Source organism: Felis catus, chromosome B3 (genome assembly GCF_018350175.1).
Source record: "Felis catus isolate Fca126 chromosome B3, F.catus_Fca126_mat1.0, whole genome shotgun sequence".
Taxonomy (NCBI): domain Eukaryota; kingdom Metazoa; phylum Chordata; class Mammalia; order Carnivora; family Felidae; genus Felis; species Felis catus.
Window position 1 is genome coordinate 59541389 of NC_058373.1, and position 16724 is coordinate 59558112.

At 37.6% G+C, this 16724-nt stretch overlaps 1 protein-coding gene across 7 annotated transcripts in view; it reads right to left on the reverse strand.

The window, feature by feature from the left end:
* Positions 1-16724, reverse strand: part of WDR76 (WD repeat domain 76) — a 64528-nt gene that overhangs the window by 33870 nt on the left and 13934 nt on the right. For all 7 annotated transcript variants that reach the window (XM_019832542.2, XM_045059415.1, XM_045059414.1 and 4 more), the window contains 4 exons: positions 3585-3711; positions 1569-1670; positions 1428-1471; positions 229-382 (listed from right to left, as the gene is read on the reverse strand). In XM_019832542.2, the coding sequence (XP_019688101.2) occupies positions 229-382; positions 1428-1471; positions 1569-1670; positions 3585-3711 (427 nt within the window). The remainder of the gene's footprint in view (positions 1-228; positions 383-1427; positions 1472-1568; positions 1671-3584; positions 3712-16724) is intronic.

Genomic DNA, 16724 nt, shown 5'->3' on the forward strand with positions numbered 1-16724 from the left:
TTCCTGGCAGTTAATTTATGTCCCAGTAACTAATGATATTCAAACTAAAAATTTTAAAGTTCTAGAAAGCCAACTAAAATTTCCCCAGATTTCTAATGTCTGGAATCACAAAGCACAAAACTATAAATCTCAAGTAACATCTACAAACACATGGCTCTAGGCTATTCTCCTGTAGACTATTTGTTTCAGTCAAACTTTATTGTCTTCAAAAAATTAATAATAACTTACCAAATCCCAAAGTCCAACTTGCCCAGATTTGGCCCCAGCTGCCACCAAAGTTCTAATTTCTGATGGGTGGAGAGCCACAGAGAGTATTGGGCCTTTGGTAACTTTATGAACAGTATCTTCATTAATGACCATGCCATTTAAATTGGCTTTATAGCTGAGAAAACAAATAAATTTTAGAAGTAAAGCCAATCAATAGTGAAAATAACTAAAACATAACTCAAAAAAAAAAAAAGAAAAAGAAAAAAGACACAGTAAATAAATAGTTAACCTCCTAGTAACCAAGGAAATCAAATTAAAAAATGGGATACTATTCTTCACTTATAAAAGGTAGCAGGCTGCAGTCAAACATATACATTCATTAATAGTGCTAGTGGCAGAGTAAATTCACATAAAATTTTCAGAAGAAAAAAAAAGATTTCAGAAAACAATTCAGCAATGTATGTCCATAATATTTGACTCAGTAATCTCACTTCTGGAATCTACCCTAAAGAACTAACACACTATCACATTTAAACACAAGCACATATATAACTAAACACACAAAACTAAATTGAAAATAATTCCAGGGGCACCTGGGTGGCTCAGTCAGTTAAGCATCCAATTATTGCTTTCAGCTCAGGTCATGATCTCACTATTTATGAAACTGAGCCCTACATCAGGCTCTGCACTGACAGTGCAGAGCCTGCTTGGGATTGTCTCTCTCCGTCTATCTCTATATTTATTAAATAAATTTTAAATAAAAAGAAAAAAAAAAGAATTCTAAATATCAGGAGAGGAAGAAGAGGTTAAGTAAATGCCACCTACTAAATAATATGCAATTAATCAATAAATTTAAAGACTTTAATAAATGTAACTATGTTAAAGAAAAAGCAGAATATAAATGTGTATATACATTAGAACATAATAAACTAAAAATGTATGTGTATTCATTCATTTATTAAACAATGAGTGAATACATATTAAGTGCCAGGCACCATTTTGGTTACTGAAACAAAATCCCTGCACTCATGAAGCTTATATCATAATGGTATTACATATGGCAATACCTGAAAGGAAACATACAAAAACAACAGTTGTTAGGTGGAAATATTATGGGTATTTTTTCCACCTCATTTTCAAAACCTCCTGTAATGGTATATAGTCTGTATAACTTAAAGATTTCAGAAAATATAAAACAAAGACAAGGCATTTCAACTCACTTTTTAATGCTAGATAACTCCTTCTCAGTATTCTTAATACTTGTCTGCAACAATGAAAGAGACCAAAGTACTAAGTTAATATGTATACTGAAATTTCCTTAACAGATAACTCTCAAAGCTATAAGCCCTCCCAAGTGATACCTTGCTCACTTCTGCCCAAGTCTGTAGGAATCCTTTAAACAGGTCATTGTCATCATCTCGATTTTCAGGAGTCATTTCTAAAGGCCCAGGAAGTAACAAAGGCTGTTTTAAAAAATAAGAAAATCAAGAATAAAATGAGAAATAAAAAGGTTGATTGACTCTTTCTCTGCCCTGGAATGTTTTTCACTACTTTACTTTTGATACCAACAACATAGGTGACACATCAACAGTATTCAAAAATAATGTTCAATGAATGATTGCCAGGTATCCTGTAAGCTAATAATATATATTATCCCATTTAATACTCACAATAATCTAGTGAATGAGATACCACATTTTAAAGAAATTATAATGAAACTTAGAGAAGTTACCTTGTCCAAAGTTACACTGCCAAAAGAGGAGTTGACAGGAATTGGTTCAGAACAGTTCAATTTGTTACTCAGTTATTATTCTATGCCAGTGGGTTATTTTAAGTTTATTTATTTATTTTTGAAAGAGAGAGAGAAAGAACGTGCACACTCAAGCGTGCCCGTGAGGGGAGGTCCAGAGAGAGAGAGAGAGAGAGAGAGAGAGAGAATCCCAAGCAGGCACTGCGCTGTCAGTGCAGAGCCCAATTCAGGGCTCAATCCTACAAACCATGAGATCATGACCTGAACTGAAACCAAGAGTTGGACCCTCAACCAACAGAGCCACCCAGGCACGCTGCCAGTGTTTTTTTATTTTTTTATTTTTATTTACTTATTTTTTTTTTATTTTTTTAACATTTATTTATTTTTGAGACAGAGAGAGAGCATGAACAGGGGAGGGTCAGAGAAAGAGGGAGACACAGAATCTGAAACAGGCTCCAGGCTCTGAGCTGCCAGCACAGAGCCCGACACGGGGCTCGAACCCACGGACCGTGAGATCATGACCTGAGCCGAAGTCGGATGCTTAACTAACTGAGCCACCCAGGCGCCCCTGCCAGTGTTTTTTTAAATCCTAGGTTGTAACCCATGGATGGTGAAATCATTTCAATATGTTAAAACAAACAATGTTTTCATGAACGACAAAAGAATAGAGTCAAAAATACAATATACATCACATGCACCAAGTTTAAGTATCATTTCACAAAAGTTCTGCTTTAGCTGTGTGGAATGAGTTCAATGTAAATACATTTATCATGAGTGAAACTTCAGGAAAATTGGAAAGCTACTCTTCCCAAGTACCTTAATTTGCAATTAGCTCCCAAAGCACCAGTCTAATTAGTGCTATCTTCCAATTTAGAATTAAGCACTTAGATATAAAGTATTAAAAACCATAGGTGTTCTTGAATAAAAAACATAATTATAATCTGATTTAGACAATAAACTTCGTAAATAAAACTCTACTCACTAAAAGTACAAAGTTATACCACAGCAAAGGGCTATCACTATTATAACATATTATTTATTATTAATAACATTAATACTACCATTTATTGATTACTTACTAAGCCCTTAACACAACAGAAGAAACTTTACAGATACTATTTCACTTAACCCCCTCAACACCCCTTTGAAGTTTCTATACTATTACCACTTTAAATATGGGGAAATGGGCTCAGAAAGGTTAAGTAATTTATCCACAATTCCACTGCAGGTAAGCTTGCAGAAATATAGAATCCAAACTAGTTTTTATGACTTTGAAATCTTAATCATTAAACTATAAACAGCAGTAGTAAATTAATGAAGTACGGGGGCGCCTGGTTGGTTAAGTATCTGACTCTTGATTTAGGCTCAGGTCATGGTCTCACGGTTCATGAGATCCAGCCCCACATCAGGCTCTGCACAGACAGCTCTGACAGTGAAAGTAGGCTTGGGATTCTCTCTCTCTCTGCCTCCCTCCCACTCACACTCTCTCTCTCCCTCTCAAAATAAATAAACATTTTTTTAATTAAGTAAAAATTGAACATAAGTTAATGACTTTTTAATCTAGTTTCAAACACTTCAAATTTTTCACTATTTTATTGAGTAACATATTGTTTTTGCACTTTCTTACATTTTCATCTGCTATTAATGTCGGCTGGGTTGGGGTTGCTGGTAATGACACTCCTGAAGGATCTACTTTTAGTAATCTCATTGACCTTCTACATCCAGTCCCATTTTCTCTCTTCTTAGGCATTTTTCTAAGGGAGTGGGGAAAAAACTCAAGTTATAAAACAGTTATATGTACTTACTAATATTAAGGAGGTAACTTTTAGGAATGTATGTCACAGATACACTCACACATTACAAGGATGTATGCACATGACTACAATGACTTTAACTGGGCACTTATGACTTTTCATGCTTTTAAATAAAATCATAGATGTTCATCATGAGGAGGTGAGAGGTGTTAAAATAAATTATAACATACATCTCTAACAGAATAATATGCAACCATAAGAAAATTGAAATAGTTCTTTGCATGATGATATGACATGAACTCTTAAGATGTAAGAAACAAAAACAAGGTCCGCTACATGTTGAATATGCTTCAACATATTTGTTTTTTTAGAAAAAGGTTATGTACACACATACATTTTTACATGCTAAGATTATCTATGGAAGAATATACATGAAACTATTAATAGTGGTTTCTTCTAGGGAGAAGGCCAGAAGAACTAAGGTCTAAAATGGAAAAGAGATTTAAATGTTTCATTGCATTTCCGTCCAGTTTACTTTTTTAAATCATATAAATACACTGCTTTTTTATGCACTATTTTTTCATTTTAAAAAAGTAGTTCAGAACTTCCAGTTTCAAATTCCACATATAAGGAGCTTGAAAGTCATCATTCTGTCTTTTCAAGTAAAAATCTGAACAGATTAAAAAACCAACAACTCTTCTAGGTTCCTTACAAGGCAAGGACACAGTACAAACTGCTGACCTCAATACTGGAGAGAGAGAGAAATACAAGGAGTCATGGCTTACTGGAATAGAAAGTCAAGAACAGAAACCACAATGGGAACCAGTACAAAGGTAGGAAAACCTGAACTGTAATTACCCAATTGATGGGGGCTCAGTGTGGACAAAAACCTGCACATGAGTCTTTATAGAAGCTTTATTCAGAACAGTCAAAACTGGAAAGCAGCCAAGATGTTCTCCACTAATTGAACAAATAAACTACAACACATCCAGACAATGGAATATTATTCAGCACAAAAAAAGAAATGAACTATCAAGCCATGCAAAGACATGGAGGAAAACTAATTGCATAATACTAAGAGAAAGAAGTCAATTTGAAAGGCTACATACTGTATGATCCCAAATACACCATATTCTGTTAAAGGCAAAACTACAGAGACAAAAAGATTCGTAACTGCCACATTTGAGGGAGGTAAGGTGATGAATAAAGAGAACACAGGTAGTAAAAATACTCTATATATTGGGGCACCTGTGTGACTCAGTCAGTTAAGCATCCGACTTTGGCTCAGGTCATGATCTTGCAGTTCATGAGTTTGAACTTGCATATCTTGCATATCATGATCTTGCTTGGGATTCTCTCTCTCTGCCCCTTCCCCACTTGCATGACTCTCTCCTTCTCTCAGAATGAATGGATAAACTTTAAAAGATATGTATGTGTGTGTGTGTGTGTGTGTGTGTGTGTGTGTGTGTGTATTATAAAGATGGATATGTTGTTATACATTTGTACAAACCTATACAATTTACAAAACCATGAGTGAATTGTAAGACAAACAATGGACTTTAGGTAATTATAATGTATCAGTGTAGATTCATCCTTGGTAACAAATGTACCACTCTGCTGAATGATGTTGATAATGGGAGAGTTTATGCATGTGTGGGAGCAGAAGAATATATGGGAAATCTTTGTACCTTTCTCTCAATTTTACTGTGAAGCAATTCTTTAAAAATTCAGTCTTAAAAAATACCTTCAAGGGAGACCACCCCCACTATTTTGAGAGATTTACATCCAGGAGCTTGACTAGGTCCTCAGTAAATATGAGAAAAATCTCCTCATGCTTCCCAGAGGGGGAAGGGAAAAAGAACTGCTCTGAAATACTCCTGCCCTTAGGAGAACAAGTTAACCAGAGCCTAACCTGCTAGAGTATTATCAGAGTCTACCCTGAGAGAAAGGAAATACCCAACTCCTGCCCACTTTTAGCATCCTCTCCCAACCAAGGTGGGGTGGGGGGAGGAAACAAACTAAAACACTTGTGAAGTTCACTGTTAAGAGATACAGGTGTGCTAAATGACTGAGACCTAATCACAGGACTATAGAATGCTTTCTCTCCCCTCTCACACATTACTAATGACCAATTTACAAACTTCCTTTTTCCTCATACATCATATCATGTCCAGCTATCAAGAAAAAATCACAAGGCACAATGAAAAACAACATAATTTAAAGAGATAGAGCAAGCTTCAGAACCATATATGGCAGGAATGTTGGAATTATCTGAACAGGAATTTAAAACAACTATGATTGATATACTAAGGGCTCTAACACATTAAAAAAAAAAAAAAAAAAAAAAAACACCATGCAAGATAGGCAATGTAAGAAGAGAGATGGAAATCCTAAGAAAGAACCAAAAGAAATGCTAGACATCAAAAACGCTAAAAGAAATGAAGTGTGCCTTTGATGAGCTCATTAGTAGACAAGACATGGCTGAGGAAAGAATCTCTGAGCGTGAGGTATTTCAACAGGAACCTCCAAAACTAAAAAGCAGGGAGAAAAAATAATGAAAAAAAAAAAAAAACTGAACAGAATATCCAAGGACTATGGGATAATTATAAAAGGTGCAACATACACATAATGGGAATACCAGAAGGATAAGAAATAGAGAAAAACAGATGATATTTGAAAAAATAGTAACCGAGAATTCCCCAAATTAATGTCAGACATCAAGTAACAGATCCAGGAAGCTCAGAGTACATCAAGCAAGATAAATGCCCCCCAAAATCTACACCTAAGGAATTCATTTCCAAACTATGGAAAATCAAAGAGAAAGAAAAAATCCTGAAAGAAGCCAGAAGGAAAAAAACATCTTACCTATAGTCAAAGATAAGAACTACACCCATACTCCAGTAAACTATGCAATCAAGAGAGTAGAGTTGGCACAAAAACAGACACATAGACCAATGGAATAGAATAGAAACCCCAGAACTAGACCCACAAACGTATGGCCAACTTATCTTTGACAAAGCAGGAAAGAACATCCAATGGAAAAAAGACAGCCTCTTTAACAAATGGTGCTGGGAGAACTGGACAGCAACATGCAGAAGGTTGAAGCTAGACCACTTTCTCACACCATTCACAAAAATAAACTCAAAATGGATAAAGGACCTAAATGTGAGACAGGAAACCATCAAAACCTTAGAGGAGAAAGCAGGAAAAGACCTCTCTGACCTCAGCCGTAGCAATCTCTTACTTGACACATCCCCAAAGACAAGGGAATTAAAAGCAAAAGTGAATTACTGGGACCTTATGAAGATAAAAAGCTTCTGCACAGCAAAGGAAACAACCAACAAAACTAAAAGGCAACCAACGGAATGGGAAAAGATATTCGCAAATGACATATCGGACAAAGGGCTAGTATCCAAAATCTATAAAGAGTTCACCAAACTCCACACCCAAAAACAAATAACCCAGTGAAGAAATGGGCAGAAAACATGAATAGACACTTCTCTAAAGAAGACATCCAGATGGCCAACAGGCACATGAAAAGATGCTCAACGTCGCTCCTCATCAGGGAAATACAAATCAAAACCACACTCAGGTATCACCTCACGCCAGTCAGAGTGGCCAAAATGAACAAATCAGGAGACTATAGATGCTGGAGAGGATGTGGAGAAACGGGAACCCTCTTGCACTGTTGGTGGGAATGCAAATTGGTGCAGCCGCTCTGGAAAGCAGTGTGGAGGTTCCTCAGAAAATTAAAAATAGACCTACCCTATGACCCAGCAATAGCACTGCTAGGAATTTATCCAAGGGATACAGGAGTACTGATGCATAGGGCCACTTGTACCCCAATGTTCATAGCAGCACTCTCAACAATAGCCAAATTATGGAAAGAGCCTAAATGTCCATCAACTGATGAATGGATAAAGAAATTGTGGTTTATATACACAATGGAATACTACGTGGCAATGAGAAAAAATGAAATATGGCCTTTTGTAGCAACGTGGATGGAACTGGAGAGTGTGATGCTGAGTGAAATAAGCCATACAGAGAAAGACAGATACCATATGGTTTCACTCTTATGTGGATCCTGAGAAACTTAAGAGGAACCCATGGGGGAGGGGAAGGAAAAAAAAAAAAAAGAGGTTAGAGTGGGAGACAGCCAAAGCATAAGAGACTGTTAAAAACTGAGAACAAACTGAGGGTTGATGGGGGGTGGGAGGGAGGAGAGGGTGGGTGATGGGTATTGAGGAGGGCACCTTTTGGGATGAGCACTGGGTGTTGTATGGAAACCAATTTGTCAATAAATTTCATATATATAAAAAAAAAAAGAAAATTAAAAAAAAAAAAAAAAGAGAGTAGAGTAAAATATCTTAAGTGTTGAGAGAGCACCTGGCTAGCTCAGTGGGTAGAGCATACAACTCTTGATCTTGGAGTCATGAGTTCAAGCTTCACATTGAGGGTACAAATACATTAAGCTCAAGCCCCACATTGGGTATAGAGCTTACTTTTAAAAAACTGGGAGGGGCGCCTGGGTGGCGCAGTCGGTTAAGTGTCTGACTTCAGCCAGGTCACGATCTCGCGGTCCGTGGGTTCGAGCCCCGCGTCAGGCTCTGGGCTGATGGCTCAGAGCCTGGAGCCTGTTTCCAATTCTGTGTCTCCCTCTCTCTATGCCCCTCCCCCGTTCATGCTCTGTCTCTCTCTGTCCCAAAAATAAATAAAACGTTGAAAAAAAAAATTAAAAAAAAAAAAAAAAAAAAAACTGGGGCACCTGGGTGGCTCACTCGGTTAAGTGTCTGACTCTTGATTTCTGCTCAGGTCATGATCTCATGGTTTGTGAGATTGAGCCCTGCATTGGGCTCTGCACTGACAGCACAGAGCCTACTTTGGGATTGTCTCTCCCTCTCCCTCCCTCCCCCCACTCCTCCTCCCTCTCTCTCTTTCTCAAAATAAATAAATAAATAAACTTTAAAAAAAAATTAAGAGAATTTGTTGCCAGTACACATGCCTTACAAAAAAGGTTAAAAAAAGTTCTTTATAGGCACCTGGGTGGCTCAGTCAGTTAAGCATCTGACTTCGGCTCAGGTCATGATCTCACTGGTCATGAGTTGAAACCCCACGTCAGACTCTGTGCTGACAGCTAGGACCCTAGAACCTGTTCAGGTTCCATCTCCTTCTCTCTCTGCCCCTCCCTCATTTGCACTCTGTCTCTCTCTCTCAAATATAAAACATAAACATTAAAAAAAATTTCTTTAGAGAGAAGAAAAACAGATCTGAAAATCAGATCCACCAAAAGGAGCATCAAAGAATGAATAAGGTAAAAAAAATTTTTTATTTTTCTCATTCATAATTAGTAACAACTAGCTCAAAATAACAATAGCAACAATGTATTTAGTTATGTACCCTTATGTATATATCTTGTGTTGGTATACCAACATGTATATATACTTATGTATGCTTATACATGTGAAATGAATGACAGCAATGATACAAGGGACAAGAGGGATGAATTAGGATTATTCTGTTATTATAAGGTGCTCATACTATACCTCACTCACACCCTGAAGTGATATACTGGGTTTTTTTTAATTTTTTTTTTTTAACATTTATTTATTTTTGAGACAGAGAGAGACAGAGCATGAACGGGGAGGGTCAGAGAGAGAGGGAGACACAGAATCCGAAACAGGCTCCAGGCTCTGAGCAGTCAGCACAGAGCCCGATGTGGGGCTCGAACCCACGGACAGTGAGATCGTGACCTGAGCCAAAGTCGGACGCCCAACCGACTGAGCCACCCAGGTGCCCCAAGAAGTGATATACTGTTAATTGAAAATGGGTGGCTGGGGCAACTGGGTGGCTCACTCAGTTAAGGGTCCAACTCTTGATTTTGGCTCAGGTCATGATCTCACGGTTCACGAGTTCAAGCCCCAAGTCGGGCTATGCACTGTCAGTGTGGATCCTGCTTTTCATTCTCCTCTCCCTCACTCTGTCCCTCCCTCTCCCTCTCTCAGAATAAATAAACTAAAAAAAAAAAAAAAAATTTTTTTAATGGACTTGGGGGGTGCCGGGTGGCTTAGTCAGTTGAGTGTCTGACTCTTGATTTCAGCTCAGGTCATGATCCCAGGGTTGTGGGATCAAGCACCCCTGTGTTAGGCTCTGTGATAAATGTGGAGCCTGCTTGGGATTTTCTTTCTCTCTCTTCCCCCCCCCCCAACTTTTGCCCCACTCTCTCTATATATAAAATAAAATAAAAATTTCTAATGGAAGTGAATTAGTTGTAGATTATACTGTAAACTCCAGGGCAATCACTAACAAAAAAAAACAGTAAAAAAAATTGTAACTGATACACTAAGAAACAAGAGAAGATGGCATCATACAAAACGTTCAATTAAAACCATAAAAGGCAGAAAAATAGTGGAGACAAAAATAGGGGGAAAAAAACAAGGGCAATAAGTAGTAAACATTAACAAATATGATAGATATTAATCCAAATATATCAATACTCACTTTGAACATCAAGGTCTAAATGCACCAATTAAAAGAGACTGTCAGAGTGGATCAAACACAATACTCAAACTTATGTTGTCTATAAGAAACCCACTTTAAATATAAAGACACATAAATATTAAAAGTAAAGGAATGGAGCAATCCCTATCAAAATAACACCAGCATTCTTCACAGTTAGAACAAACAATTCTAAAATTTGTATGGAACCAGAAAAGAACCCAAATAGCCATGTTGAAAAAGAACCCCAGGAGCACCTGGGTGGCTCAGTCGGTTGAGAGTCCGGCTTTGGCTCAGGTCATGATCTTGCCGTTTATGAGTTCAAGGCCCACGTCAGGGTCTGTGCTGACAGCTAGGCCTGGAGCTGCTTCGGATTCTGTTTCCCTCTCTCTGCTGCTCCCCCACTCATACCTCTGCCTCTCTCTCTCAAAAATAAATAATAAAACATTTAAAATTTTTTTAATAAAAAAAGAAAAAGAAAACCAAAGCTGGAGGCATCACAATTCCAGACTTCAAGCTGTATTACAAAGCTGTAATCATCAAGACAGTATGGTACTGGCACAAAAACAGACAAATAGATCAATGGAACAGAACAGAAAACTCAGGGGTGCCGGGGTGGCTCAGTTGGTTGGGTGTCCAACTTCGGCTCAGGTCATGATCTCACGGTTTGTGAGTTTGAGTCCCGCACCAGGTTCTGTGCTGACAGCTCAGAGCCTGGAGCCTGCTTCGGATTCTGTGTCTCCCTGTCTCTCTGCCCCTCCCCTACTTGCACTCTGTCTGTCTCTCTATCTCTCTCATAGAAAATGAATAAAACATCAGGAAAAAAAATAGGAATAAAAAACCCAGAAATGGACAAACGTATGGCCAACTAATCTTTGACAAAGCAGGAAAGAATATCCAATGGAAAAAGACAGTCTCTTCAGCCAATCGTGTTGGGGAAACTGGACAGCGACAGGCAGAAGAATGAACCTGGACCACTTTCTTACACCATACACAAAAATAAACTCAAAATGGATAAAAGACCTAAACGTAAGACAGGAAGCCATCAAAATCCTGGAGGAGAAAACAAACAACAACCTCTTTGGCCTAGGCTGCAACAACTTCTTACTTGACATGTCTCCAGAGGCAAGGGAAACAAAAGCAAAAATTAACTATTGGGACCTCATCAAGATAAAAAGCTTCTGCATAGCAAAGGAAACAATCAGCTTCTGCATAGCAAAGGAAACAATCAGCAAAACTAAAAGGCAACTGACAGAATGGGAGAATGATATATCAGATAAAGGGTTAGTATCCAAAATCTATAAAGAACCTATCAAACTCAACACCCAAAAAACAAATAATCCAGTGAAGAAATGGGCAAAAGACATGAATAGACATGTTTCCAAAGAAGACATCCAGAGGGCTAACAGCTACATGAAAAGATGCTCAACATCACTCATCATCAGGGAAATACAAATCAACACCACAATGAGATACCACCTCACACCTGTCAGAATGGCTGAAATTAACAACTCAGGAACAACAGATGTTGACAAGGATGGGGAGAAAGGGGAACCCTTATGCACTGGTGGGAATGCAAACTGGCACAGCCACTCTGGTAAAAAATATGGAGGTTCCTCAAAAAATTAAAAATAGAACTACCCTATGACCCAGCAATTGCACTACTAGGTATTTGTCCAAAGAATACAAAAACGCTGATTCGAAACGGCACATGCACTCCAATGTTTAAACACACAAAATACATACATAGATACGATGGGATATTACTCAGCGATCAAAAAGAATGAAATCTTACCGTGTGCAACAATGTGGATGGAACTAGAGTATATTATGCTAAGCGAAATAAATCAAAGACAGGTATCATATGATTTCACTCATAAGTGGAATTTGAGAAACACAACAGATGAACATAGGGGAAGGGAAGCAAAAATAAGATAAAAACAGATATGGAGACAAACCAAAATGGACTCTTAAACAGAGAACTGAGGGTTACTGGTGGGGTGTTGGTGGGGGGATAGGCTAAATGGGCAATGGGCATTAAGGAGGGCACTTGATGTGAACACTGGGTGTTATATATACGTAAGTGATGAATTACTAAATTATATTCCTGAAATTATTACACTATATGTTAACTCACTTAGATTTAAATTTAAAAAATAAAATAAAAGTTAATGAATGGAGAAAAATATACCATGCTAACACAAATCAAAAGCAGGAGTGGCTATATTAATTTCAGACAGAGCAGACTCCAATTTTTTTTGTTTTATGTTTATTTATTTTTGAGAGAGAGAGTGTGCACAGAGGTCAGAGGGAGAGGGAGAAAGAAGATCTGAAGGAGGCTCTGAGCTGTTAGCGCAGAGCCTGATGGAGGGCTCGAACACATGAACCACAAGATCATGACCTAAGCCCAAGTCAGATGCTTAACCATGTGAGCCACCCGGGTACCCCCAGACAGAGAAGACTTCAAAGCAAAGAAAGTTATAAAGGGATAAAGCAAAGAAAGTTATAAAGGGATAAAGAAGGGCATTACATAATGATAAAAGGGTCAAATCTCCAAGCTAACAAACATAATGTACCTAATAACAGAGTATCAAACTATGTAACAGAACTGCAAAAAGAAATAGGTAACTTGGGGCACCTGGGTGGCTCAGTCAGTTAATCTTCTGACTCTTGGTTTTGGCTCAGATCATGATCTCACAATTTGTGAGATCAAGCCCTGCTCAGCCTCCATGCTCACAGCATGGAGTCTGCTTGGGATTCTCTCTCACCCTCTCTCTCTGCCCCTCCTTCACTTGCATGTGTGCATGCACACACTCTCTGTCTCTCTCTTTTCAAAATAAATAAACTTAAAAAAAAAAAAAAACCAAATAGATAATTCTACTATGTTAGCTGTTGGCAACTTCAACACTCCCCTATCAGAAATGGAGAGATCTAGCAGGCAGCCAATCAGCAAGGGCATAGTTGAACTCAACACACCATCCATCACCTAGACATAATCAACATCTATAGACTAGTTCATTCAAAAACAGAATACACATTTTTCTCAAGCTCAGATGGAACATTCACCAAGGTAGACTACATTCTAGACCATAAGACACAGCTTAACAAATTTAATAGAAATCATTTTTTAAAAAAGAAGAAAAAAATCATACATTTGCTCTCAGAATATAATGTAATTAAACTAGAAATCAGTAAGAGAAGGATACTTGGAAAATCCCAAAATACATAGAGAGTAAACACACTTCTAAATAACACATAGGTCAAAGAAGAAATCTCAAGAGAGCATAAAAAACACTTTTTACTAAATGAAAATGAAAACACCATCTAACAAAATTTGTGGGATGCAGGGAAAGCAGTGCTTAGAGGGAAATTTATAACACTGAATGTACATATTAGGAAAGAAGGTCAAAAATTCAATAATCTAAGTTTCCAACTCAAGAAACTAGAAAAAGAGTAAATTAATCTAAAGTAAGCAAAAGAAAATAATAAAAGTTGAGCATATCAATAAAATTAAAAACAGGAAATCATCAGGGAGGGGGGAAGTATCAACAAAACCAAAGCCAGTTCTTTCAAAAGACCAATAAAATCAATAAGCCTCTAGCAAAGTTAACCAAGAAAAAAAGTTACCAATACCAGAAATGAAAGATGTATCTCACTACAGATCCTATGGACATTAAAAAGATAATGAAGAAATAATGTGAAAAATTCTATGCCCACATATTTGATAACCTAGATGAAATGGACAATTCCTTGAAAGACACAATTGCTAAACTCACAATCTGAATTAGAAATAGATAATCGAAATTATTAAAGAATTTAAATCAATAATAACCTTCCAAAGCAGAAAGCACAATGCGGACATGGGTTCACTGATGTATTCTACCAAACATTAAGAAAGAAATTGTACCAATTCTCTACAATTTCTTTTAGAGGATAGATGGAGAGGGACATCTGGGTGGCACAGTCAGTTAAGTGTCTGACTCACAATCTAGGTTCAGGTCATGATCTCACAGTTCGTCAGTTCGAGACCCACACTGGGCTCTGTGCTGATGGAGTGGAGCCTGCTTGGTATTCTGTCTCTCCTTCTCTCTGCCCCTCCTCCCTTGTGTGCACTCTCTCGCTCAAAATAAATAAATAAAACTTAAAAAAAATAGAGGACAGAAGCAGAGAGAATTCTACCTATTTCATTCTGTGAGGCCAGCATTATCCTAATACCAAAACCAAGACAATATTATAAAACAAAAAATACAGACCAATATCCCTCATGAGCAGATGCAAAACCCACAAAAAAATTAGTAAATTGAAACCAACAATGTATAAAAAGTATTCTGCAGCACAACCAAATGGGATATATCTCAAGTATGCAAGACTAGTTCAACACTCAAAAATCAATTAACATAATCTAATTAAAATCATTCAATGCAATCCATCACATCAACAGGCTTTTTAAAAAAGCAAAATCACATGATCCTATCAACAAATGCAGAATATGCATTTGACTAAATATAACACTAAATATAACACATTTTTTAATAAAAAAAGCTCTCAGTAGAAGGGAACTTTCTCGATAGAGTATCTACAAAAAACCTACAGCTAATGTCATACTTAAATAGTGAGAAATGACAAGCTTTCCCACCAAGGTCAGGTACTGGCACAGATGTCCTCTTTTACCATTCCTTTTCAACACTATTTTATCCTTCCTTTTCAACACTATGCTGGAAGTTCTAGCTAATGCAGTAAGACAAGAAAAGGAAATAAATGGAATGCAGATTTGGAAGAGAAAAATAAAACCATATTTGTTCAAGAGTATCAAAGTTGGGGGCACCTGGATGGCTCAGTCAATTAAGCCATTTCGGCTCAGGTCACCATCTCACCATTCATGGGTTTGAGCCCTGTGTCAGGCTGTGTGCTAATGGTGTGGAGCCTGCTTGGGATTCTCTCTTCCTCTCTCTCTCTCTCTGCCCCTCCCCTGCTCATGAATGCATGCACACTCCCTCTCTCTCTCTCAGAATAAATAAACTTTGAAGGTAAAATTCTATAGAAAAAAGGAGTTTCCAGGTTGGTGAACACATGGATGTGCTGGGAGAGTACCACACTCTGAGAGGACATGGAAGCTTCCTGCCATTTCCCCATGCCTTGCCCGATGCAGCATTTCCTTTAGCTGTCCTAAGTTATATCCTTTTATAATAAACTAATAATCTATTAAGTAAAAAAAAAAAAAAAACAAAAAAAAAAAAACAAAACTATTTGCTACATGATAGTCTATGTGGAAAATTCTAAAAAATGAACAAAAAAAAACTCCTGGAACTTCATAAGTGATTATAGCAAGGTGGTAGGATACAAGGTTAATATATAAAAGTTCATTTCTTTCTTATATACCAGCAATAAACAAATGAAATTTGAAGTTAAAAACAGAATATCATTTATATAAGTACCCATACAATGAAATACTTAGGTTTAAATCTAATAAAATCAATCAATCAAACAAAAATATTTCCAAGATCTATATGAAGTACACTACAAAACTCTCATGAACAAAATCAAAGAACTAAATAATTTTTGTATGTTAAGTAGGCTCCACACCCAATATAGGGCTCAAACTCACAACCCTGAGATCAAGAGTCATATGCTCTATCAACTGAGCCAGCCAGACACCTCTCAAAGAACTAAATAAATGGAGAGATATCCCATGAAAGACTCAATATTGTCAAAATGCCAGTTCTTTCCAACTTAATCTATAAATTCAATGCAATCTCAATCAAAATCCCAGCAAGTTAGGGGTGCCTGAGTGGCTCAGTCAGTTAAGTGTCTGACTCTTGATTTCGGTTCAGGTTGTGATCTCACGGTTCGAGGGTTAGAGCCCTAGTCAGGCTCTGTGCTGACAGCACGAAGCCTGCTTGGATTCTTTCTCTCTCCTCTCTCTGCCCCTACCCTCACCCACCCCCCTCCAAAATAAATAAAAAAAATTTTTTTTAATCCCGGAATGCCGGGGCACCTGGGTAGGTCAGTCGGTTAAGCATCCGACTTCAGCTCAAGGTCATGATCTCACGGTTTGTGGGTTCATGCCCCACGTTGGGCTCTGTGCTGACAGCTCAGAGCTTGGAGCCTACTTCTGATTCTGTGTTTCCCTCTCTCTATGCCCCTCCCCCACTCATGCTCTGTCTCTCTCTGTCTCAAAAATAAAAATAAACATTAAAAAAAAATTTTTAAAGGCAGTATGGTACTGGCGAAGAATATACGAATCAATGGAACAGAATAGGGAGTCAACTGATCTTACACAAAGGAGCAAAGGCAAGATAATGGAGCAAAAATAGTCTTTTCAACAAATGGTGCTAGAACGAATGGACAACCAAATGCAAACCAACGAATCTAGACACAACCTTTACACCCTTCACACAACTAACTCAAAATGGATTACAAATCTAATGTAAAACACAGAACTATAAAACTTGTAGAAGACAACAGGAGAAAACCTAGGTGACCCTGGGAGTGGGAATGGTTTTTTAGATATAACACCA